Source organism: Grampus griseus (genome assembly GCF_964374135.1).
Source record: "Grampus griseus genome assembly, chromosome: 20".
NCBI lineage: Eukaryota > Metazoa > Chordata > Mammalia > Artiodactyla > Delphinidae > Grampus > Grampus griseus.
Genome location: NC_139014.1, coordinates 26,015,383 through 26,041,518, shown reverse-complemented (window position 1 = coordinate 26,041,518; position 26,136 = coordinate 26,015,383). Strand labels below are relative to the sequence as shown.

The window sequence follows — 26,136 nt, the reverse complement described above, 5'->3', positions numbered from 1 at the left end:
TCAATTACAGGAAAAAATCTGTAAACAATACAAACACATGGAGGCTAAACAATACACTACTTAATAACCAAGAGATCACTGAAGAAATCAAAGAAGAAATCAAAAAATACCTAGAAACAAACGAAAATGAAAACACGACAACCCAAAACCTATGGGATGCAGCAAAAGAACTTCTAAGAGGAAAAGTTTACAGCAATACAATCCTACCTTAAGAAACAAGAAACACCTCAAATAAACAACCTAACCTTACAGCTAAAGCAATCAGAGAAAGAAGAACAAAAAACCCCCAAAGTTAGCAGAAGAAAAGAAATCATAAAGATCAGATCAGAAATAAATAAAAAAGAAATGAAGGAAACGATAGCAAAAAACTAAAAGCTGGTTCTTTGAGAAGATAAACAAAATTGATAAACCATTAGCCACACTCAACAAGAAAAAAAGGGAGAAGACTCAAATCAATAGAATTAGAAATGAAAAAGGAGAAGTAACAACTGACACTGCAGAAATACAAAGGATCATGAGAGATTACTACAAGCAACTATATGCCAATAAAATGGACAACCTGGAAGAAATGGACAAATTCTTAGAAATGCACAACCTTCCCTGACTGAACCAGGAATAAATAGAAAATATGCACAGACCAATCACAAGCACTGAAACTGAAACTGTGATTAAAAATCTTCCAACAAACAAAAGCCCAGGACCAGATGGCTTCACAGGCGAATTTTATCAAACACTTAGAGAAGAGCCAACACCTATCCTTCTCAAACTCTTCCAAAATATAGCAGAGGGAGGAACACTCCCAAACTCATTCTGTGAGGCCACCATCACCCTGATACCAAAACCAGACAAAGATGTCACAAAAAAAGAAAACTACAGGCCAATATCACTGATGAACATAGATGCAAAAATCCTCAACAAAATACTAGCAAACAGAATCTAACAGCACATTAAAAGGATCATACACCATGGTCAAGTGGGGTTTATCCCAGGAATGCAAGGATTCTTCAGCATACGCAAATCAATCAACGTGATACACCATATTAACAAATTGAAGGAGAAAAACCATATGATCATCTCAATCAATGCAGACAAAGGTTTCGACAAAATTCAACGACTTATGATAAAAACCCTGCAGAAAGTAGGCATAGAGGGAACTTTCTTCAACATAACAAAAGCCATATATGAGAAACCCACAGCCAACATCGTCCTCAATGGTGAAAAACTGAAACCATTTCCACTAAGATCAGGAACAAGACAAGGTTGCCCACTCTCACCACTCTTATTCAACATAGTTTTGAAAGTTTTAGCCACAGCAATCAGAGAAGAAAAAGAAATAAAAGGAATCCAAATAGGAAAAGAAGAAGTAAAGCTGTCACTGTTTGCAGATGACATGATACATAGAGAATCCTAAAGATGCTACCAGAAAACTACTAGAGCTAATCAATGAATTTGGTAAAGTAGCAGGATACAAAATTAATGCACAGAAATCTCTTGCATTCCTATACACTAATGATGAAAAATCTGAAAGTGAAATTAAGAAAACATCCCCATTTACCACTGAAACCAGAAGAATAAAATACCTAGGAATAAACCTACCTAAGGAGACAAAAGACTTGCATGCAGAAAATTATAAGACACTTCTGAAAGAAATTAAAGACGATACAAACAGATGGAGAGATATACCATGTTCTTGGATTGGAAGAATCAACATTGTGAAAATGACTCTACTACCCAAAGCAATCTACAGATTGAACGCAATCCCTATCAAACTACCACTGGCATTTTTCACAGAACTAGAACAAAAAATTTCACAATTTGTATGGAAACACAAAAGACCCCGAAGAGCCAAAGCAATCTTGAGAAAGAAAAACAGAGCTGGAGGAATCAGGGCCCTGGACTTCAGACTATACTACAAAGCTACAGTAATCAAGACAGTGTGGTACTGGCACAAAAACAGAAATATAGATCAATGGAACAGGATAGAAAGCCCAGAGATAAACCCATGCACATATGGTCACCTTATCTTTGATAAAGGAGGCAAGAATATACAATGGAGAAAAGACAGCCTCTTCAATAAGTGGTGCTGGGAAAACTGGACAGCTACACGTAAAACAGTGAAATTAGAACAGTCCCTAACACCATACACAAAAATAAACTCAAAATGGATTAAAGACCTAAATGTAAGGCCAGACACTATCAAACTCTTAGAGGAAAACATAGGCAGAACACTCTATGACATAAATCACAGCAAGATCCTTTTTGACCCAGCTCCTACAGAAATGGAAATAAAAACAAAAATAAACAAATGGAACTTAATGGAACTTAAAAGCTTTTTCACAGCAAAGGAAACCATAAACAAGATGAAAAGACAACCCTCAGAATGAGAGAATATTTGCAAATGAAGCAACTGACAAAGGATTAATCTCCAAAATTTACAAGTAGCTCATGCAGCTCAATATCAAAACAACAAACACCCCAATCCAAAAATGGGCAGAAGACCTAAACAGACATTTCTCCAAAGAAGATATACAGATTGCCAACAAACACATGAAAGGATGCCCAACATCATTAATCATTAGAGAAATGCAAATCAAAACTACAATGCGATATCATCTCATACTAGTCAGAATGGCCATCATCAAAAAATCTACAAGCAATAAATGCTGTAGAGGGTGTGGAGAAAAGGGAACCCTCATACACTGTTGGTAGGAATGTAAATTGATACAGCCACTATGGAGAACAGTATGGAGGTTCCTTAAAAAACTAAAAATAGAACTACCATACGACCCAGCAATCCCACTACTGGGCATATACCCTGAGAAAACCATAATTCAAAAAGAGTCATGGGGGCTTCCCTGGTGGCGCAGTGGTTGAGAGTCCGCCTGCCGATGCAGGGGACACAGGTTTGTGCCCCAGTCCGGGAAGATCCCACATGCTGCGGAGCGGCTGGGCCTGTGAGCCATGGCCGCTGAGCCTGCGCGTCTGGAGCCTGTGCTCCGCAACAGCAGAGGCCACAACAGCGAGAGGCCCGCGTACAGCCAAAAAAAAGAGTCATGTACCACAATGTTCATTGCAGCTCTATTTATAATAGCCAGGACATGGAGGCAACCTAAGTGTCCATCGACAGATGAATGGATAAAGAAGCTGTGGCACATATATATAATGGAATATTACTCAGCCATAAAAAGAAACAAAATTTAGTTATTTGTAGTGAGGTGGATGGACCTAGAGTCTGTCATACAGAGTAAAGTAAGTCAGAAAGAGAAAAACAAATACCATATGCTAACACATATATATGGAATCTAAAAAAAAAAAAAAAGGTCATGAAGAACCTAGGGGCAAGGTGGGAATAAAGATGCAGACCTACTAGAGAATGGACTTGAGGACACGGGGAGGGGGAAGGGTAAGCTGGGACAAAGTGAGAGAGTGGTAGTATATATATGGACATATATACACTACCAAATGTAAAATAGACAGCTAGCGGGAAGCAGTCGCATAGCACAGGGAGATCAGCTCGGTGCTTTGTGACCACCTAGAGGGGTGGGATAGGGAGGGTGGGAGGGAGGGAGACGCAAGAGGGAAGAGATATGGGGACATATGTATATGTATAACTGATTCACTTTGTTATAAAGCAGAAACTAACACACTATTGTAAAGCAATTATACTCCAATAAAAATGTTAAAAAAAAATAATGGAAAGGTGTTGACAACATACTGAATCACTTACTGTACCTAAAAGTTAAAACATTAGAAAACTGTTTATGCAACTGTCTATGCAAACAAACAAACAGAAACCTGAAGGCCTAAAAGCCACTGATCTCAAACAAAAGAGCAACATGGATAAATAATCATATTTAGATTTCTAAATGATGATTTCTGTGGAAAAGCAATAGTATGTTATATTGCAAAATGTCAAATTATGTGCCCCTGCCTAAAAAGCTTTTCAGCAGTTGAAGACCTGGATCTAATATAAGAACATGAAGTCATGCGTGGCACAGGTGCACTCAGCTGTAATAAATCAGGTTTAGCACAAGCAAAAAGAAATATTGTTAAGCAGGTGTGTACTGGGAGGAAATGGTAGAAGCTGAAGTTTAAGGTGGACAAAGGGGAAGGAAGTTTGAAGAGTGAAAGTAGGAATACACTAGGAATAACCAAGAAAGCATGAGAGTAAGGAGTCTTAATTCTCTTATTTATACTTAGGCTTCTCATTGTGGATGGCCTCTTTCTCAATTATTAAATACAGTGTTAACTATATTCAACTCTTTTCTACCTGTTTCCGTGCTGAGAATTTGATTTTGAAGAAGCAGGCAACTCTTGGAAATCACTGAATGAGTCATCAAGGGATCCTGACTTGGAAGCATCTTGAAAATCCTGGAAGTCATCTTCTTCTGGTTTGACAACCTAGGTTTACAGAGGACATTGAAATAGAAAACGTCTTATGATAAAAAGGTAAAGAACAAATCTTCAACTGTCAACCTCAAAGACTATTTTTTTTTTCAAAAACTACTTTTTAACTCTTCCCATTTAAGTACAAACACCTAATTTTAGAAGAACACCCTTTAGACAAAAACATCAACTCAAGTGCTTAAGGCAGGAATGCTGCCTAATATTTTAAAATGCTCTCTTGTACAAACGGTAAAAGACTGGTTTAAACAGTTAATTTATATAATTTTTAAATAGCTGAATCACATTTAATGGATTACTGAGAAAATGCCATCTTTATAAAACATTTTAATCATGTCTGTAAATTACAGAAGTGATACAAGTTTGTTTTAACTCATCACATACATGTATAAGGAAACTGTGAACACGTACTCCTAATCCCATGCTTAGGAAGTGAGCACTGTTAACAGTTCATTTGTTTTATAGAAAAACGAGCTTATATTATATTGTTCTGCACTTAAAAAAAAATGTAATTACAGAACATGGACATATTTTCATGCAGTACATGTACCTCTACCGGCATTCATTTTAATAATCTAATAGTTTACCACTGTAGAGATAAACCAAAATTTATTTAACCTTTCTTCTTCTGATGGATATGCAGCTATTCCTAATTTTTTACTCTAACAAACAATGCTACAACAAATATCCTTGTATATTTTTGCTAATTTGAGTTACTAAGTTCTGTGAGACTCCTAATCGAGTGACTGCTGGGTCAGAAGACATGAACATTTAGAATTTTGATAGCTATTGCCAAACGTGCCTTCCAAAAAGGCTGTACCAAAAAACCCTTTTCCCTACATTTTTACTGACACTGAATATATGTTTAAAACGTTTTTTGCTAATCTGAGAAGTGAAAAATAAACTGAAGCATCTTAATTTCAGGTTTAGCAGCTTCCTCAAAAGACATAGCCTAAGGATATAATTAGCTTTATTAAGCTTGATGTTTAAGACATATATGATAAAGAACTATAAACTTTTAGCCAAAATTCAAGTATCTTAAGGCTTAAGAAATTGTTTTTTAAATAATGAAAAATTAAATGTTGTATTGTTTTAATACTGCTTAATTTTCACCTCCAGTGTCCATCATAATCCAGCACCTTTTCTGCATTCATGGGAAAAAAAAAGTTGCCTGGATTCATTTTCCAGGGATAACTCAGAATATGCACAGCCTCTCCATTTTGCATCGCCTCTCCATTTACCTGATTTGCAGGGTAAGTTGACATGAAGCCACTGGGAGTCTGGGCTGCAGCTCCCCCGACTGGTCCAACAAGATTAATGCCCATGACTGGCTGTCCGAGGGTGAGGGGAATGGAGCCTGCAGGGCCTGAAGGCATCCCAGTTGGCTGACTCACAGCAGTAGGCAAAGTCATAGGAAAGCCACTTAAAGTTGGAACAGGAGCCGCTGGAAACTGATTTAAAGCATCGGGACTCATGGCAGGAACACCCCTCTACATAGAACAGGAGGAAAATGGAAACACTTTAGGAAATTGCAAACCACATACAACCCAAATCTGGCAAAGAGAGACCTAACTGTAAAATCTGCAGCCCTGGTATGTTTCCACTCTGACTCTCCCAAAACTCAGGAATTTGACACAAGAAAATAAGTTATGAGGTTAATGTGAATCTAATATTTAGCAAAGAAATGGCCAACACATACCAATTCTGACATTTTCACTCTGACAAGTTTGGTTAATTCGCTACAATCAAATCATTTACAATGATTTTGTAATATGAGAAAAACTGCTGCCAGACCGAGTATACTTTATCTGTATCTAAGGAATTTTAGACAAGGACTTCAAAGGACAGAGAGTAATTTCATCTATTACTAACTAACTTTCAAGTTCAGGAGGGTTACAGTTAGGTCAGAGAATGTTAATATATTCAAGTCTTTAAACAAAGGAATATTTTGCTAGTATGCACATCATATAAAATGCACATTTTTGAAGAACTGTATCCTGAAAATAATCTAAATTTTAATGTCCAAGGAGTTCTGCAAGGTTGTAGAAAAAAAGGATTCATATTCTCTCAGTTTATATTGGAAAGTAATTTGACCTAACCTTAGAAACAATGTCTACCTGTGTTACTGCTATCATGGCGAGAACAGTATAAAGTTCTTCTTTAGTAAGTTTGCCAGGTGTGGTTCGATTAGCTAAGGCCCATATCTGTCCAAGAGTTTCCCTGGGAAGTCCGGATGACATCAGGATGGGATAAAGTTTAGCAGTATCTATTCCAGTCGGAGTCATTGTGGTTTCTAAAATTTTCTTATATGCATCTATTAAAGGAAAGACCAGATTACAAATGTAAACATATTACAAGTGATTCATCTTTTTTGTTGTCATTGCTGCTTATACAAGAATAAACTTAAGTCAAACTGCTTTAAGAGAACTGAAGCCACATCAAGGGTTTAAACTGCTGTAAAGATATTCAAGTGGAAATATCCAGCAGACAATTAGGGTCTGGAGCTTAGAAGAGAGGTTGGAGTTTGGCCCTACAGACAAAGATTTGGGGTTAAAGGTAAGAGAAAGTCTTATAATTCATTAGTAGATAGGAATAACAATAAGATGGAGGTGGTATAGCAGATGTTTTGGACTTTAAAAAAGAAGTTGTAGAGTAATGATGGTGGGACTAATTTGAAAATAGCAGTGGGAAGCAAGAATTATACCAATATCACCTTTCTCTTGTCCCAGTGAATTAGAGGCTATTAGAGGAAACATCATTGGGTAAGGTGCTTTGGGAACACAGCCTTCAGAGAAAGACAGGGTTTCAGTTAGATGGCGGAAAGTGTCTGAAAAAAGGAAGGGACCGTTGGAGAGTTTTTCACTATAAAATGGCCTTTCCAAAGGACAAAGTGGGAAAGGCTGTTAGGGATAGGGTTGCCACATAAAATACAGGACGCCAATTATTGCATGGGGTATACTTATACTAAACAACTATTTGCTGTTTCTCTGAAATTCAGATTTAACTGGATGTTCTGTATACTTATTTGCTAAATCTGGCAAGCCTAGTTAGAGGAGTTTGGGGGATGAAAGTAGGGCTAAGGCAGACAGAGAAAAATGCTTAAAGCAAAAATTTTACATCTAGCATTTAGATATGGATTACAGGTTAGTAGGCTGACCATAAGAACACATATTTTGGCTAGGAAATTATGTGTACGTGTATGTTTGGAGGGAGAAGGGAGAAAGAAATACAAGCTGGCAGAAAAGGGACAGAATCCCAAAATATACCAAGATCTAGATTTTGTTTGTTTGGCTTGTAGACAGAGAGGAAGAAGAAAAGATGCAATCTGTCTAACGGGCAGTTGGGAGGAAATCAATTATCTTTATGTACAACTGAAGTCCCCTGTGGTTTTGGGAAATGAGCCTTTCAATTTGTGATTATGTGATTCTGAGGAAAAGCAGACATTAATAATTTCTTCCCCAAAAAAGTTGAGCTACAGGGATCTTGCATGAGTTTTATTTAAATTAAGTGCAGAACCAACCTAGATCAAGTCTATGACCAACAAAGAGAGCTAAAGATCAAAGTTACCTTTAGTTTTTAAGGGGTTTGCAAAGCAAATTGAACAAGTTGCAATATACTAACTGTGATTAACATAATGCCATTGTAATAGTCATTATTCTATGCACATCAAATATGGCTTAAATACACTATTCCCTTGTACCAACTGAATACTACATCACAAAATGTGTACTTCAGTGATTTTTTAGCTCAGCAGTTAATAACATACATAAAGAAAAAAGTAAATAACATCTTCCAATGTAGGAAAAGATGCCACTTGGTCTTTTACTTCATATAGTTTTATATTGACAAAGTCAAAGAATATTTTTTAAATATATAAATGAATCACCAAGAGTTCAGAAAATTTTACTAAACATATTAGTACTATTCTTGATGTTATTAATAATCTGTGAAATAAATATTTGATAGTGTCTTTTAAAGCATAATAAATCTAAGAAAAGCTTTTAGATATAAAAGTATATGATGGTCAATAAAACATTAAAGCAAAACACTTCTTCATTTATATAGTTATTTCATACATGAGACAGTCTTTTTTTAAAATATTTATTTATTTGGCTGTGCCATGTCTTAGTTGCTGCATGTGGGATCTTTTTTTTTTAGCTGCAGCTTGTGAGATCTAGTTCCCTGACCAGGGATCGAACCCTGGCCCCCTACATTGAAAGCACGGAGTCTTAACCACTGGACCATGAGAGAAGTCCTTACGAGGCAGTCTTCAACACTAGATGTATTTAATTTTCTGTACTCTTTTAGAAAAAAAAAGAAAAAGTTACAATTCCTTCTGCATATTCTGTAACCACAATAGTAAATATTTATAACTACATTTACAACACTTAAAGTAAAGTATCCAGATAGGAATCTTGGACAAAAAAGCTCTTTTTACCTGGAACCAAACTTTCATTGTATATCCAAGGAGGCATTCTGGGCTGAACAGGATCCTGTGAGGGAAATACTCCCACACCTAAGAAGTTAAAGAACATTATCTAATGTATATACTGGTACATGTAGCAGATGGGGAAATCACACTGTGTCATGTTTTTTTTAATAAGAAGAGCACTGGAGACACTAAAAAAAAAAAAAGTCACCAATACAACTAAAATTTGGTTTCTAAGCAGCTCTTGTACACCTATGTCCTAAGGTGTAAACTAAAAATAAACAAACAAAAAAATACCCCTAAGATGTACAAAATCAATATTCTGGATCATATGAGGCTTGATGCCAGTCACATATATTACAATTTAGAGACAAAAACATGAGAGATGATGGTTTAAAGATTACATACGCAAAACAAAAGAAAAAATGCCCAAGCTTCACTTGCAGCTTTTAATAACACTTCTTTGCAAAGTCTGATTTTTTAAAATCCTGAATATGACACTGCTGCCTTCGATGTATAGCATTTTTGTTTAAAATTTTTGTTTTTCACTTTGTCCTGTAAAATAGCCTCCAAAAGTTTGCCTCCTGGGCTGCCCACATTGTAATTCATCTCTGCAAGTTGAGTTTACAAAAATGTGGATCTAATTTAGGCAGCAGTGTGTACGATTAATTTCAGAGAAGCAAAACTATATTCTCATTGGTGACTTTTCCAGTTAAATTTTAACTTTTCAACCTTACAGAAGAACAGAAAGTTTGAGGGGGAAATAGTTTTTTATAAAATAAAAGGAGAAGAAATTTTAAATCAGAAATGATTCCGATTAAAAAAACTGGTTATCGAATTTTTTTTAAAAGGAATAACAGCGTGTTTAAAGAATTCAGAGCAAAATTGTAGGGGTTAATTAGAGAAAGGAATGCATTAAATATATTTTAAGCAAAATTTTGATTAGCAAAATCAAGCAGCATTCATTTTAAGGTTAATGCCTAAGGTGTTAGCATTTGAGCAACATTTGGTTAAATGAACTTTTCGCTGAATATTTCATGAGCTCACCACTCTCCTCAATGGACAGGTTTTGGTCTGAAGTCTTTTCTGCCTCTGCGGTAGTGGTACCACTTACACGTCCATCTACAGCACCCCCGTTATTGGCCGTTAAACTGGGATGGTTCTTACTGGAACCTGGGCCTAGGGCTTTGTGCCCAACTTCAGAAGTATTTAATTTAATTTGTTCCTGCCCCGATGTACTTATATCACAAGATACTAGGAGCTTCTCCTCCAAGGAAGGGCCTAAACAAACAGCATGAAGGATTATTTGTATATAACTGCAAGCTTCTAATTTTTCAACCATCCATCTCCACCCCCCAAATTCTAAAGGGAAGGCCCTGCCACATATAATATAAATTTTGAAATAATTCAAGTCCACGTATTTGTCTAGGGCTTGAGACACTTCAGCGATTTTAGAGAACTTAAACATCATTATCTACTTTGAGTCTCAGGAATTCTGTGAGACAGCAGGTAGAATGGTATAGCGGAAGGTGTACTACCTTAGAAATTTGGTGACCTATACAAGATACAGACACTTCTACTAACTATCGCCTATTTCTTCATCTGTCAACCGAGAACGTGTAGACGAGTACATGTCTGCTAAGATTCCTCTCAGCACTATTCTGTGCCTCAAGACACAGTAACTGCCTCCCGCCCCCACAAGTGATAAAACTGAGGTATAGAAATGTTTAAAGATTTGTCCAGGGACAAACTGGTAGTAAATGGAGAACCTGGGCTTCTGACCCCAACGTGCTTTATCACTGAAAGCACTTTCTAAAGCAGCTTTCCCTGGCTCATTACTCTTAAGAAAATGATGGTGGTGATTTCCCCAAACAAGAGGCATCTCCTGAAGAAATCAGTGTGTTCTTAAAGTTCTAAGGTGGTTTAAATAGGTCCTAATTTAGGAGCAGATGTTTCCAATCACTTTTCCAGAATGTGAAGCCCCCAGAATTAAAAAATCTATATTCTTAACTTTGGTGAATTTCAACAGTACTCATATATTCAGGCACATGTTTCTGTGCCAACATCACTGTATTATTCTACTTATATAAGTGAAATAAATTATCCTAGATTATTTAAAAAATACTTTCATTAACAGTCTAGTAGTTACCTGCTTTCTGCACATTGTATGAGGTTGAAGCAGTAGAGAAATAAGGAATTTGCCCAGGGACACCATGTAAGGCAACAGACACTGGACTCTGACCTGGAGGGATATACTGTGCTCCAGCCTTCTGAGCATGCAACTGGCCAAGTGGAGTGGTGGGGTGGAAAGACTGAAAAGGCTGGGAAGTGGAAGAAGACCCACATGTGGGAGCTTCACCAGGCCCCTGCATAAAGTCACTGAATTCTTCTTCATCAAGAAAGGCAGGTGATGGGGAGACAGTTTTAGCAGAATGAAATGATGTGGGATAATCTGCAAAATGGAAAACGGCAATGAAACACACACAGAAATGAAAATCAACAGGGGAAAAGAAATTAAGATGTAGTATAACCCCAAAAGAATATAATGGAACATGAATAGCGGAGGTGAATAAGAAATAACATGTAACAACGAACAGAATCATACAATGAATGCAAAACACTTTGATGTCTATTTACAATCAATTTTTTAGTCTTTTTTTTTTTTTTTTGCTGTACGCAGGCCTCTCCCTGCTGTGGCCTCTCCCTGCTGTGGCCTCTCCCTGCTGTGGCCTCTCCCGTTGCGGAACACAGGCTCCGGACGCGCAGGCTCAGCGGCCATGGCTCACGGGCCCAGCCGCTCCACGGCATGTGGGATCTGCCCGGACTGGGGCACGAACCCGTGTCCCCTGCATCGGCGGGCGGACTCTCAACCACTGCGCCACCAGGGAAGCCCTAGTCTTTTTTTTTTTTTAACATCTTTATTGGAGTATAATTGCTTTACAATGGTGTGTTACGTTTCTGTTGTGTATAACAGTGAATCAGCTATATGCATACATATATCCCCATATCCCCTCCCTCTTGCGCCTCCCTATCCCACCCTCTAGGTGGTCACAAAGCACCGAGCTGATCTCCCCATGCTATGCGGCTGCTTCCCACTAGCTATCTATTTTACCTTTGGTAGTGTATATATGTCAATGCTACTCTCTCACTTCGTCCCAGCTTACCCTTTCCCCTCCCCGTGTCCTCAAGTCCATTCTCTACATCTGCGTCTTTATTCCTATCCTGCCCCTAGGTTCAGCAGAACCATTTTTTTTTAGATTCCATGTATATGTGCTAGCATACAGTATTTGCTTTTCTGACTTACTTCACTCTGTATGACAGACTCTAGGTCCATCCACCTCACTACAAATAACTCAATTTCATTTTTAGTCTTTTTAAAAAAGAGGTTTTATAGCTATTTTGCATTTCATTCAAAAACAGAAAAATGTAAAGCTCAAAATTTCTTTCCTTCTTTTATTAAGTTAGCACTTATTTTTTTCCCTTGAGACCACTAATAATTTACATCAAAGTGGTGATTATTTTTGAAATCCAATTGATCTGTTTATCTGGATAATATTTTCTCAAACCAATATAAATAAGAGAACAAACCTATATGTTGCTGAATACATTTTAGACAGATATATACTGATGATTAAACTTCATTATGCCAGTAAAAAACAATGCATGATGCATACTTGTAATTTTTGATAAATCATGCCTAATCCATACACTTAGCATAGTTCATATTTCATATGAGGATGAAACTTACTGTGTGGGGAATAAAAATTACAAAGGCAACAAGAACATCAAACATATTACCAAAGTGATATTTTCTTGTGCAAAGCATCAAAATAAGGACATCATAAAGTGCTAAGTCAAATAACTCAACAGCCAATTTAAGAAAGTAAACCCTAAGAGCTATGTTTAAAAGATCTTTGCCTCTAAAAGATATAAACATCACTGTGGCTTTTTACCGTTAAATAGGAGATTCACTTATGTAATAAACCTTCTCTACAGGGATTACGTTTAATACTAGGCTCATTAACAATACTATTATTGTTGCTTCTTCACATTTTTAACTTCTTTGTATTGCTTTAACATTTACTAAAGTCTAATGTCACAAGGAGCAGTCTTTTTTAAAAAAGGCTCTCATTTGAAAAATGGGGACACTATATGCTTCTCTTTTGGACCCTTCTCTTTTGGATCCATGAAATAAAGCCTGTAAGCATTAAAGTTCTATGAAAGATGCAAAATGAATATGCAAAATTACTGCCTTAATGAATTTCGGTTAAAAAAAGCCATGTCGTAATGAATCTCAACCCTCCCGATAATGGTTACTGAGACTGTGTATTTAAGCTCTCAATTTGGGTTCTCAGGTCAGTACTGGTAGAAAATAGTAACAATGCAAAACTGACAGCTACTATGGATATACTAGCTGACTGTTTAGGCTAAACCAACTTGTTTTCTTTTCTTTCTTTTTTTTTAGGCTAAAAATTTCTTTCCATTTGACTGGAATTATGTTAATTCTATGTGGTATATATTTTGGCTTAGAAACTCTTGTAGCTATATATATATATATATATAATTAATAAGAACTATAAAAATTATGTGGTACAGTTTGTATATTCAATATTTTAAGGTAAACAGTCTATGGGCGTTTATGCCTCTGGTGGTAAAAAGGCTGGAAACTTTTTACATACTTTAGGCCTAGGTTTAAGACCCTAGCTGGAGAAGCTCTGGAAATTCCTTGGGGAACATCAAAACGCCAATTTATTACTTAACAATGAAGATTTTAAACCATACCCAGTTGTCCAAAGGGGCCATTCTATATGGATAGAAAAGTATGTGACCTAACAATGACCATTCCTCTCTGCCGCCTTCTCCTTTATCTAATTAGGTTCCATGCTGGGTCCAGTTTTACCATTCCAACGACTATACTTAAATGACTTACTGACTAGCTTATTCAGCTTATAATTTTCATTTTTAGGTATGTTTTTCCTTTCTGAATTCATTCTGATTGCTAATATCCATTCCCTTTTCAATATCAGTATATATTTTACTTTGGGGCATATGTTTGTAACGATAATCTGAGTATATAATCTAGCAAGTGAAATTAATAGCACAGAGGCAAAGCTGTCCCAGAAAGTCAAGAACCCGTTACTGTGCCAATATTAGATTATGCCCTCCTGATATCACCTATAAAAGGTACCTATAAAAACTGTCAATGTAATACATGCCTGCAGAAAATAGCACTTGCTGAATGATTTATGAAAACTATTCACGTATTAATGGTATGTTATTCTTGAAATTAGCTGAGAATAAAATGTCAAAATATCAAATTTAAAAAAAGGATGTGGTAACAGTTATGTGAAGATAAGACTCATTTCAACTGCTAAATGTTTAAAACACATGCCAAAAAAACCCCAAAAATATCTCTTTACCCTGCTCTATTAGGTACTTTTCTTTTGCTTATTTGATGGTAAATGAAAATAAAAACTACAAAGGAATGTATTTTAAAAAATAAAATTTCACGAGAAATATTATTTAATCCATGACTTTTTTTAAATTGGAGTTTAGCTGCTTTACAATATTGTGTTATTTTATATTGTACAGCAAAGTGAATCAGCTATACATATATCCCCTATTTTTTGGATTTCCTTCTCATTTAGGTCACCACAGAGCACTGAGTAGAGTTCCCTATGCTATAAAGTAGGTTCTCATTAGTTATCTATTTTATACATATAAATCCATGACTTTTTAAAGAAGTCATTTAGAAAATTTGTAAGTTTCATCACATTGAATAAAATATGAACTAGTACATCAAAAGTAAAACTATTTTAAAATAATGAGAATGAAATGGTAAACTCATTTATTACATTTGTTTTTAGTGAATGGATTTTACTAACGTTAACATATTCATTTATACAGAAGATTTACAAGTTGTCATACTGACATTTACTAGAAGACAAAGAGGTTTCTTCCCCCCAAGATTGTCTAGACCAGAGCTCTTAACCCACTGTAAATTTTAAAACATCCAAATCTGTACTTAGCTTGAAGGAGGAGTTCAACATTCACTCTCGGCACACACACATAATGGTCAATTAAACACACAGGGACTATAAGTCACCTTCCAACAAAAGAAAAATTTTAAATTAAAACTACCTGGTTTCTTAGGGTGTGATGCCGGAGTAGGATGCATCTTAGCATCTCTGGAAAACCCATCTAAGTTTCCTTTTATGGCTTCCAAAGCATCATCTCTACTCTTCTCTCCTGTCTGGGAGACAATAAATGTATATATATTTCTTCACTTGTCTCTCACACTTCGTCCTAATCCACGTAAGTTGAAAGAAAAGTGCAAATATTCGTCAATTTACAATATTTTTACCACATACTTCGGATAGTGAATTTTCCAAGTCAGAAAAACATTGACATAAAGCGAAGGCGTAAGACAACACTCTAAAGAAGATTATTAAAAGGCCCATTTAGAAATACTTTAGGCTACAGCTGTTAGATATTAAGTATCCAGTATTAATGCTTCCCAAGAAAAGATTACAAGCACTGCAAAGGCAGAAAACAAGAGCTGAGAAGATAATGGCTGCTATCCCATTCCCTTCAACAATAAAGTAACTTTACAGAAAAAGAAAAGTCCTTTGCTTTCGGACTTAGACAAAACCAAAACAAATCAACCACATCCTCAGCTTGCGCTGGTGCCCACGTCACAAAATCCACTAAATGACTGAGAATAGGCACATTCAGGGGGGTAGGCTGTGTGCCGGAATACGTTACCTTGGGTTTCACACTACTCAGAAGTCTGAGCTTTTGCTTCTGCTCTTCAAACTGGCGTCTTTTTCTTTCTTCTTCTAAGAGCTTTTGCTGCTGTTCAAATCGTTTTCTGAAGGAAAAACAATCTAGTAAAGAGCCAGCTTCAGGGATTATCAACTGTTATATTCATATTTCTTCTACAAAGTCATCTTGCGTTTCTAGAACTAAAAACTTCACTGATAATTATATCTAATTTTCTGAAGACTATCCTATTTCACCACTATATTAATTTCCAAATACATGAAATAAGTCTAAAAAGTGATTTACCTAAATTATAGACGTGAATTTATTTCCTGTCTAATTTGCAAGGGGAGGAGACAACATTTTACATTCAAAGTAATTACAAAAAACAGAGAGGGAGGTAGACGAAATAAAAACACTCTTTGCATACAAAAAAGAAACTTTACTTGAGGAGGCAGTATCATACATGAGAAAGAGTAGTAGTTCTGGGACTCAGGAGGCCCGAACTCGGGTCCAGGTCTTACTGGTAACTGTGTAACCCAGCCTGACACTTGCTTATTTCTTTGGACCTCACTTTCCCCAGATGTAAAGTCAGAGGACTGAATTACAGGATCTCTAAGGTCCCTTCTGGCGTTAAACTTTTAAATAATAAGAGTATTTTAAAGAGTTTTAAAGGTACCGTAAAGGCACCGAGCTTCAAATCTGCACTACAGATCACTTGACAATTTTAAAATTGATTGCTATCGTGTATCTTTATCCTTGCATCCTGAGATCTCTTACTGCTGCTCCTCGGCAAACTGCTTCTGCATGTCTGGAGTGTACTGTGGGCCTGGAGGACGCATTCCTAGGAATGGTGCTTGTCCCAGGTAAGGCATTCCTCCTGCTGGTATTGGTCCCATTGGTATCCCTGCCTAGAAAAAAACAAAGACTTAAGCTTAAAAAAACACAATTTCTCCTTTTTCTTTTTCCTTTGGCTGCGCTGCACAGCATACAGGATCAGTTCCCCAACCAGGGACTGAACCCGTGCCCCCTGCAGTGGAAGCACGGAGTCTTAACCACTGGACCACCAGGGAAGTCCCCACAATTTCTCCTTTTAATTACTACAAAGAAAAACTGTAACTTCCATAAATTTTCTTATTTTTAATTAATGAACTATATAAAGGCATTTTAATAGAATATTTGATATTATTTATTAACAAACTATATAAATGCATTTTAATACAAGATTCAAAGAACACAGGCTAAAAATGAAAAGCTCCCCTTAATATCTTGCCTCTTCCATTTCCTTCATGTCTTCGAGGGGACCACCACTGCTAGAACAGTCTGAGGGCGTGCGTGTAAAATCTTTCAGTCTGTGTGTGTAAGGCTGTGTATGTGTACAACTCACAAGTTATATCTGGTGAGTTTACTGATCCATACTCTTTGAGAAGAGGTATCATATCTTACATGTCTCTGTATTTCCAGCAATAGAGAAGCACCTGGCATATGGTAGTTATTCCACAAATGAGATTAAACAAATGAGATTAAACACGATTTTCCAATATGATAGGATAATGATTATTTTGATATTCATTATCATAGGCTTGGCTATCTAAACTTTCACAGAAAATATCAATAATTAAAAAAATCAATAGTAAATGACATATCAATACAACAGTATAAAGTTTACTGAAGTGTCCAGAAGTAAGAATGGTATTACACAACAGCTAACCACAAAATCTAATATGAATAATGATGATGATGATGAAAATGATGGCAATGGATAATTTTTACTGAGTGAAAATTCCTGTGTTATTCAACCTTCTCCCTGAAAAGTTCCCCTTCAGTTCCCTAACTTGAAACTTGGCTGTCCCTGGAAGCCCTCTCATTTGGAGATTGCTACTTTTCTTCCAACATTTCCTGTAGACGGGCAATATTCCTCCTTGCTTCTCCTTAAACCCTTTTTCTCCTCTTTTCCTTCAAAAACCTGAACACATTTTAATTTCTTGCCATCAGACTTCATCATTTACTATCCTAACTTGTTTATGTCATCTACTGACCCTCAACTCCCTCGCTCTTCAACTAAAGGCTTCAGAACCTTGCTAAGGTCCATTCTACTCCTAAACTGCTCTTGGTGATGTCAATAGTCATATGGATGACTCATCTAACACTGTGGCCTTTCAGGTCTCCTCATCACAATCATGTCCAACATACCATTCCAGTTTCCCATTCCACGGCCACCTCCCCTGATCATCCGCCCCAGTAACTGCATCATCTCCAAAATCTTGATTTTAAACATCCCAACACCTGACCACCACCTTCTATCCTTCCAGCTCATGTACTCCAGCAATTCTCTTATTTCATTAATACCTCCCTCCCATCCATTAATCTTACCACTTTCCCACTGTCCATCATCCTCATCATGTCCTCACTTCTCTTCTTGCTCAGCTTAGACTCCAGGATTCAATATTAAATGCCTCTGTAAACATCCTTAGCTCCCTTACCTCTGGCTTCCTTGGTATGGTCTCCCGGGAAACCTCATTCCTGGTTAGTCAACTAATCACCTTCTCTTATCCTTACAACCAAACCATTTAACCTTGCTGGAGAAAAAAGCCTTGATGATTCACCTTAAATTCCTGACTACAGATCTCAAATGGATCCCCAATGCAGGAGTCTTATGAGGACTCCTACTGTGTAAGATTCCAACCCTTTGACATTTCTTGAGATTTGCTATGGCCCAGCATATTTCAATTTTAATAAATATTCCATGTTTGCTTAAAAAGAAAGTATTTTGCAATTGTTGGGAACAGTGTCCTATTTATCCACTAGTCAAGCTTGTTAAGAAGGTTGTTTAAACCTGTATCTTTACTGATTGTGGATTTGTCTATTTCACCTTGCTTTTCTGTCAGTTTCTGTCTTATACATTTTGAGGCCAGGTTATTAGGTGCATACAAACTGTTAATCTTTCTGGTGAATTTAATCTCTCATCAAAATGAAATATCCTCTTCACCTCCAGGTTTTTAAGGCTTTTTGCCTTAAAATATATTTTGTTTGATTTTCCTTTAACAGAAATCATGTTACTGTTTCCCTCAAATAAAAAAAGTATTTCTTTTGAACTTATCCAAAATATCTTCTTGTTCTGAACCTTTACCGAGACAGTGGAACATTGTTTTAAGGTCTAGAAGTAATATAATATGTGTAAAGCACCTAGAACACTGTCTAGTACATATAAATAAATAACAGCTACGACAGAAATAATTATCTTTATACATTAGAAATATACTTTATACATTAGAAACAATACTAATGACAGAATAGAACACTTTCAAAAACAGTAATGATTCAATTTTTTTCTGAAACAAAATAAGATTCCTCAAGCAAATACAGAATTAAGCAACTAGATAAGAAAAAAGAACACAATAGTTATAGGTATCATTTTACTGTGTTCCTGCCATATGTCAGCTATAGAACTAGGCATTTACATACATTATTCTCAATATATGTGTAAGATCATCAGAATTAGAGATATTTCTGATAATGATCAATAAGAAGAACTTAGTAATAACACTTATGAAGCCTGTACTATGTTCCAGGGACTTTTCTAAGTGCTTTACATGTACTAATTAATTTAATCCTTACAACAAATCTATGCAGTAGGTGCTACTATTATTCTCATTTTACAGATGAGGAAATTGAAGCAGAAAATAGTTAAGTATCTCACTCATTACTGGCAAGTGTCAGAGCCAGGATTAGACCCAGGCAGCTTCTGGTCCCCAAATTCATGTTCTCCATCATTATGCTATGCTCCCTCTCCAGCTACCAACGACCACCATAAAATTCAAATTTAAAAAAAAATTTTTTTTCTGTTTCTATTCATGTGCTCAGACACATAACTGCTCAATAAATACTAGCAGCCTGGAAGGCTTATGAATGGTTTCTAGTACTTTATAACTGGAATTCCAAGTAATATTGCTTAATTACTAACACTCCCTATTCTAAATCTTGAGTAGTAATGGCTATGCATACTTATTTTTAATCACACTGTGGTTCTCTTGCTGCTAAAAATTAGTGCCAGAGTCCTAGTATTACATTTCTTTTTTTCCCCCAATCTATAATTTAATCAGTTCCTTATTTTTTCCAGTTTTATTGAGATGTAACTGACATATAATATTGTATGAGTTTAAGGTGTGCAACATGTTGATTTGATACACTTATATACTGCAAAATGATTAACACCATAGCATTAGCTAACACCTCTGCCACGTCACATAATTACCATTTCTTCTTTGCGGTAAGGGATTAAAATTTCTTTTTAAAATTTTGACTCAGTTTACTCAAGGCACACAAAACACAAAAGAAACCACCCAAATCATATAGGCTAAAAGACAAAATGAGACATTCCACAAAATAAAGAATGAAAGGAGGTGTTATTATGCATATTACCTTTCTATTTACACAATTCTGTTCTTCAAGAAGATTCAAACTTGCTAAATGGCATTTTGTTTCTCCTTCTCCTGAAAAGTAACTATACATTTCATAGAGTCTAATTTTATACATTCTTTTGAGATCTAGATAAACCAAAAGGTTAAGAGACACTAATCCTTAGCTATACAGTGAGTGAATAACACAGCAAAAGAAATAACTCAGAAATCTGAGATACATCCAATAAACTACTAAGAAGACTAAAAGATAAAGTTCACCCCAAGTTGAAGGCTACTGAAGGCTACTGAAGATTTAAGTAAGTGGAGAGGTACGACAGTAAGACTAAAAGAGTAAAAATGTTGATTTCTTTTTTTTTTAATTTTTATTTAATATTTTAAAATTAATTTATTTAATATATATTTTTAATTTTTTTTTATTTATTTAATATTTTTTAAATTTTTGGCTGCCTTGGGTCTTTGTTGCTGCGCGCGGGCTTTTTTCTAGTTGCGGTGAGCGGGGACTACTCTTTGTTGCGGTTCCCGGGCTTCTCATTGAGTGGCTTCTCTTGTTGCAGAGCACAGGCTCTAGGCGCGTGGGCTTCAGTAGTTGTGGCACTCGGGCTCAGTAGTTGTGGCTTGCGGGCTCTAGAGTGCAGGCTCAGTAGTTGTGGCACATGGGCTTAGTTGCTCTGCAACATGTGGGATCTTCCCGGACCAGGACTCGAACCCGTGTCCCCTGCACTGGCAGGCGGATTCTTAACCACTGTGCCACCAGGGAAGTCCCCAAAATGTCAATTTCAATCACAATCACGACAGGTTTTATATGGAATTTGACAAGCTTATCTCAAAATTTATACTGACGGGGATGTGACCATGAATAGCTATAATTCTTTAAAAGAAAAAGGAGGATCCACACTACAAGATATCAAGGCTTATCTTGGGCTAGAACAATTAAGACAGTAAGATGTTTATTGATGTAGAGATAGACAGGTATAGCAATGGGACAAATAGAAGAGCTCAAAAACTAATCCAAAGCATATAAAGAAATTTGATATTACAGGAGTAATCTTAGAAATCAACAGGTAAAGAATGGGCTGCTGGGCTTTCCTGGTGGCACAGTGGTTAAGAAACCGCCTGCCAATGCAGGGAACACGGGTTCGAGCTCTGGTCCCGAAAGATCCCACATGCCGCGGAGGAACTAAGCCCTTGCGCCACAACTACTGAGCCTGCGCTCTAGAGCCCGCGAGCCACAACTACTGAAGCCCATGCCTAGAGCCCGCAAGCCACAACTACTGAAGCCCGTGCCTAGAGCCCGTGCTCCACACAAAAGAAGCCACCACAGTGAACAAATAAAGTTAAAAAAAAAAAACAACAATGGGCTGCTGAGAGGAATTCCCTGACAGTCCAGTGGTTAGGACTCCACGCTTCCACTGCAGGGGGCATGGGTTCGATCCCTTGTCGGGGAACTAAGATCCCACATGCCGCACAAAAAAGAATGGGCTATTGATAAATGGTTTGGGGGACAACTGTCTACTCAAATGGAAAATAATAAAATTAGACCCTTCAGCCTCACACTGATACCAAAGAACAATTCCAGGTAGGTTAAGGACCTATATATGAAAAGAAACTTTAAATTTTTTAATAAGAAAATACAGGAGAATATCATCATTACCTCAGGGTAGGATTATGTCTTAGATGAGACACGAAAAGCTCAAACCATAAAAGAAATGATTTATCCATCTGACTTAACTTCTATAAAACATGACACCATAAACAAAATTAAAAGGCAAGCCAAAGTCTAGAAGGAGATATTGACAGCACAAATAACCACGAAGGTCAGAATCCAGAATATACAATGAACCCTTAGAAATCAATAAAACCAAAACAAAGAGCAAAAAATTGGAAGCAACTTAAATGTCCATCAATAGAAGAATATATATTCATGCAATGGAATACTACTAGCAGCTATATGAACAAACTTGGCATCATTCCACAACTGGGATAAATCTTGGAGAAAAACGATGTTAAATGAAAAAATCAAATGCAAAAGGGAACACACGTAAAATTTTAAAACCTAGAAAATATTATATAACATTCATGAATATTCAAACATATATTTAAAAAAGTACAAAATACATAAGGAAACAATAAAAAGTGAATTCATGATAGTGATAACTATCTCTGGAGAAGTAGAGGAAGAAAATTATACCTATATTGTTAAAGTCTTTTAAAAAATGTGAAGCAAATATGGCAGGTTAAAATTTGATAAAAGGATGACATGACTGTTTAAGTAGGAAATCGAAAAGAATCTACACAAAAATTCCTAGAACTAATAAGTGAGTTCAGCAAGGTTTCAGGTTACAAGACAAATACACAGAAATCAATTTGTATTTCTATATACTAGCAATGAACACATTAACACAGAAATTAACAATATAATGTCATTTACAATTACTCAAAAGAATGAAATACTTAGATGTAAATCTAACAAAACATTCACAAGACTTGTATGCTGAAAACTATACAATGCTGATGAAGAAACTAAAGAAGACCTAAAAAAATGGAGAGGCATATCATGTTCATATATTGAAAGAATCTTCATATTAAAGATGTGAATTTCCCCCAAGTTGATATAAAGGTTTAATATAATTCCTACCAAAACTCCAGCAAGAGCTTTTGTAGATCTAGACAACATTATTCTAAAATTTTATGGAAAGGCAAATGAACTTAGAATAGTTAAAACAATTTTGAAAATAATAACAACGTGAGAGGAATCAGGCTTCTATATAGCTAATGAGATTGAACCAGTAATGAAAATCTCCCAACAAAGAAAAGCCCTGCCCTGATGGTTTTGCTGGTGAATTATACCAAACATTTAAAGAAGAAATAATAGCAATTCTTCTCAAACTTTTCCAAAACATTGAAGAGGAGAGAGGTTATGCTAAGGCCAGCATAACCGTGGTACCAAAGCCAGACAAAGACACTACAAGAAAAGAAACTACAGATCAATATCCCTTATGAACACTAACGCAAAAATCCTCAACAAAACACCAGCAATCAGAATTCGGCAGCATAGTAAAAGGACTATAAACCATGACCAATTGGGATTTATTCCTGTAGTGCGAGGCTCGTTCAATATATGAAAAATGATCCATGTAAATACCACATATTCATTTCAATGGATGCAGAAAAATGCAGAAAAAGCATTTGACAAAATACAACCGCATTTCATGACAAAAAACACTCAACAAACTAGGAACAGAAAAAAATTACCTCAACACAATACAGGTTATATATGAAAAGCCCACTGTGAACATCATACTCAAAGGTGAAAGACAGAAAGCTTTTTCTCTAAGATCAGAAATAGGGCAGGGGGGACTTCCCTGGCGGTCCAGTGGTTAAGACTACATGCTTCCACTGCAGGGGGCACGGGTTCAATCACTGGTTGGGGAACTAAGATCCTGCGTGCTGTGCGGCGTGGCCAAAAAGAAAAAAACGAAATAGGGCAGGGATGCCCATTTACCACTTCTATTCAAAATAGTAGTGGAAGTTCTAACCAGAGCAATTAGGGAAAAAAAGGAATAAAAGGCAACCAAGTTATAAAGGAAGAAGTAAAATGATCTCTGTTTGCAGATATGATCTTATTTGTAGAAAATCATAAAGAATCCACAAAAAAGCTGTTAGAACCAATAAACTAATTCAGCAAGGGGGAGGATACAAAGTCAACACACAAAAATCATGAGCCAACCTCACTATAGGGGTGTGGGAGCCAAAAGAGGTGAAGGAATGTCAGCAGAAACAATTAATCTTCCTACCAAAAAAAAAAAAAGGCATAAAATGCTCAAAATTAAATGAAAAATGGACTGTTCTAGAACCTAAGAGAAATATATTGTTCAAATATTAAATGGAAACAAAATAAAGCTTTCAGATTGTATTTCTCCCTAAGCACTAAGAAAGTGAGGTATGTACCACTAGAAAAAACTTGACATTAAAATAATGTTTTTAAATCATGTGCATTTCTATACACAAAAAATGAACATCCAAAAAGGAAATTACAAAAACAATTCCATTTACAATAGCATCAAAAAAACCACAAAACAAACAAACAAAAACTTAGGAACTAATTTAACCAAGGAGGTGAAAGATTTATCCAATGAAAACTACCAAAAACTGCTGAAAGAAATGAAAGAAGTCATAAATAAATAGAATCACAACGCATGCTTCATGGATTGGAAGACTTAATATTGTTAAAATGTCAATATTACCCAAAGCAAACTACAAAAGCAATCCCTATAAAAATACTGGTGACATTTTTGCAGAAATAGAAAAACCCATCCTAAAATCCATACTCAATGGGACTTCCCTGGTGGCGCAGTGGTTAAGAATCCACCTGCCAATGGAGGGGACACTGGTTCAAGCCCTGGTTCGGGAATATCCCACATGCCGCGGAGCAACAAAGCCCATGCACCACAACTACTGAGCCTGTGCGTCACAACTACTGAGCCCGTGTGCCTAGAGCCCGTGCTCCACAACAAGAGAAGCCACCGCAATAAGAAGCCCACGTACCACGACAAAGAGTAGCCCCTGCTTTCCGCAACTAGAGAAAGCCCACGTGCAGCAATGAAGACCCAATACAGCCAAAAATAAACAAAATATGAAAAAAAATAAATTAAAAACAGAAAGAAAACAGTATACCAAGTCCTCAAAAAAATTTTAAAAATAAAATAAAATTCATACTCAAGGGACCCTGAATAGCCAAAACAATCTTGAAAAACAAGAAAAATGGAGGACTCAGGCTTCCTGATTTCCTGCTACAAAACTACAGTAATCAAAACAGTAATGGTAGTTGCATAAAGGCATATAGACCAATGGAAAAGAATAGAAAGCCCTGAAATAAACCCTTGCATATATGGGTCAAAATGATTTCTGACAAAGGTACCAAGACCATTCTATGGGTAAACGACAGTCTTTTCAACAAATGGCAGTTTTCAACAAAATTGGACCCTTACCCTACACCATATACAAAAATTAACTCCAAATGGATCAGACCTAAAACAATAAAACTCTCAGTAGAAAACATAGAACAGAAACTTCGTAATACTGGATTTGGCAATGCTTTCTTGAATATGACACCAAAGGCACAGGCAACAAAAGAAAAAGTAGACAAGGTGGACCTTCATGAAAATTAAAAAAATCTGTATATTAATAGGCACAATCCACAGAGTAAAAAGGTAGCCCACAGAATGGGAGATAATATTTACACATTACATATATGATAAGGGGTTAATATCCAAAATATACAGGAAAATCCTAAAACTCAACAACAAAAATCTCAGTTCAAAAATGGGCAAAGGGGCTTCCCTGGTGGTGCAGTGGTTAAGAATCCACCTGCCAATGCAGGGGACACGGTTTCAAGCCCTAATCCAGGAAGATCCCACATGCCGCAGAGCAACTAAGCCTGTGTGCCACAACTACTGAGCCTGCACTCTAGAGCCCGTGAGCCACAATTACTGAGCTCACATGCCACAACTACTGAGCCTGCACTCTAGAGCCCGCAAGCCACAACTACTGAAGCTCGCGCGCCTAGAGCATGTGCTCCACAACAAGAGAAGCCACCGTGATGAGAAGCCTGTGCACCTCAATGAATAGTAGCCCCCGCGCGCCACAACTAGAGAAAGCTTGCGTGCAGCAATGAAGACCCAACGCAGCCAAAAATAAATAAATAAAATAAATTAAAAAAAAAAAAAGGACAAAGGAACTGAACAGACATTTCTCCAAAGATATACAAATGGCCAATAAGCACGTGAAAAGATTACTCAACATCACTAATCATTAGGGAAATGCAAATCAAAACTATAATGAGATACCACCTCACAACCATTAGGATGGCTCCTATCGAAAAACAGAAAATAAGTGTTGGCAAGGATGTGGAAAAATTGGAACTCTTTTATATTGTTAGTGGGAATAAAATGGTACAGTTGCTGTGGAAAACAGCATGGAGGTTCCTCAAAAAATTAAAATAGAATTACCATGTGACCCAGCAATTCCATTTCTGAGTATATACCCAAAAGAATTGAGAGCAGAGTCTAAAAGAGCTATTTGTACACCCGTGTTCATAGCAGTATTACTGACAATAGCTAA

The 26,136-nt window shown here is 36.5% G+C and overlaps 1 protein-coding gene across 8 annotated transcripts in view; it reads right to left on the bottom strand.

The window, feature by feature from the left end:
• SYNRG (synergin gamma) overlaps nucleotides 1-26,136 on the bottom strand; it is a gene marked incomplete at its 5' end in the record, with an annotated part of 92,437 nt that overhangs the window by 48,231 nt on the left and 18,070 nt on the right. For 5 of the 8 annotated variants that reach the window (XM_082678671.1, XM_082678673.1, XM_082678676.1 and 2 more), the window contains 9 exons: nucleotides 4,271-4,401; nucleotides 5,646-5,894; nucleotides 6,522-6,718; nucleotides 8,843-8,920; nucleotides 9,881-10,114; nucleotides 10,983-11,285; nucleotides 14,975-15,086; nucleotides 15,599-15,704; nucleotides 16,376-16,506. In XM_082678671.1, coding sequence (XP_082534797.1) covers nucleotides 4,271-4,401; nucleotides 5,646-5,894; nucleotides 6,522-6,718; nucleotides 8,843-8,920; nucleotides 9,881-10,114; nucleotides 10,983-11,285; nucleotides 14,975-15,086; nucleotides 15,599-15,704; nucleotides 16,376-16,506 — 1,541 coding nt within the window. The remainder of the gene's footprint in view (nucleotides 1-4,270; nucleotides 4,402-5,645; nucleotides 5,895-6,521; nucleotides 6,719-8,842; nucleotides 8,921-9,880; nucleotides 10,115-10,982; nucleotides 11,286-14,974; nucleotides 15,087-15,598; nucleotides 15,705-16,375; nucleotides 16,507-26,136) is intronic. The other 3 variants (XM_082678675.1, XM_082678677.1, XM_082678678.1) reach the window with 2 other exon arrangements.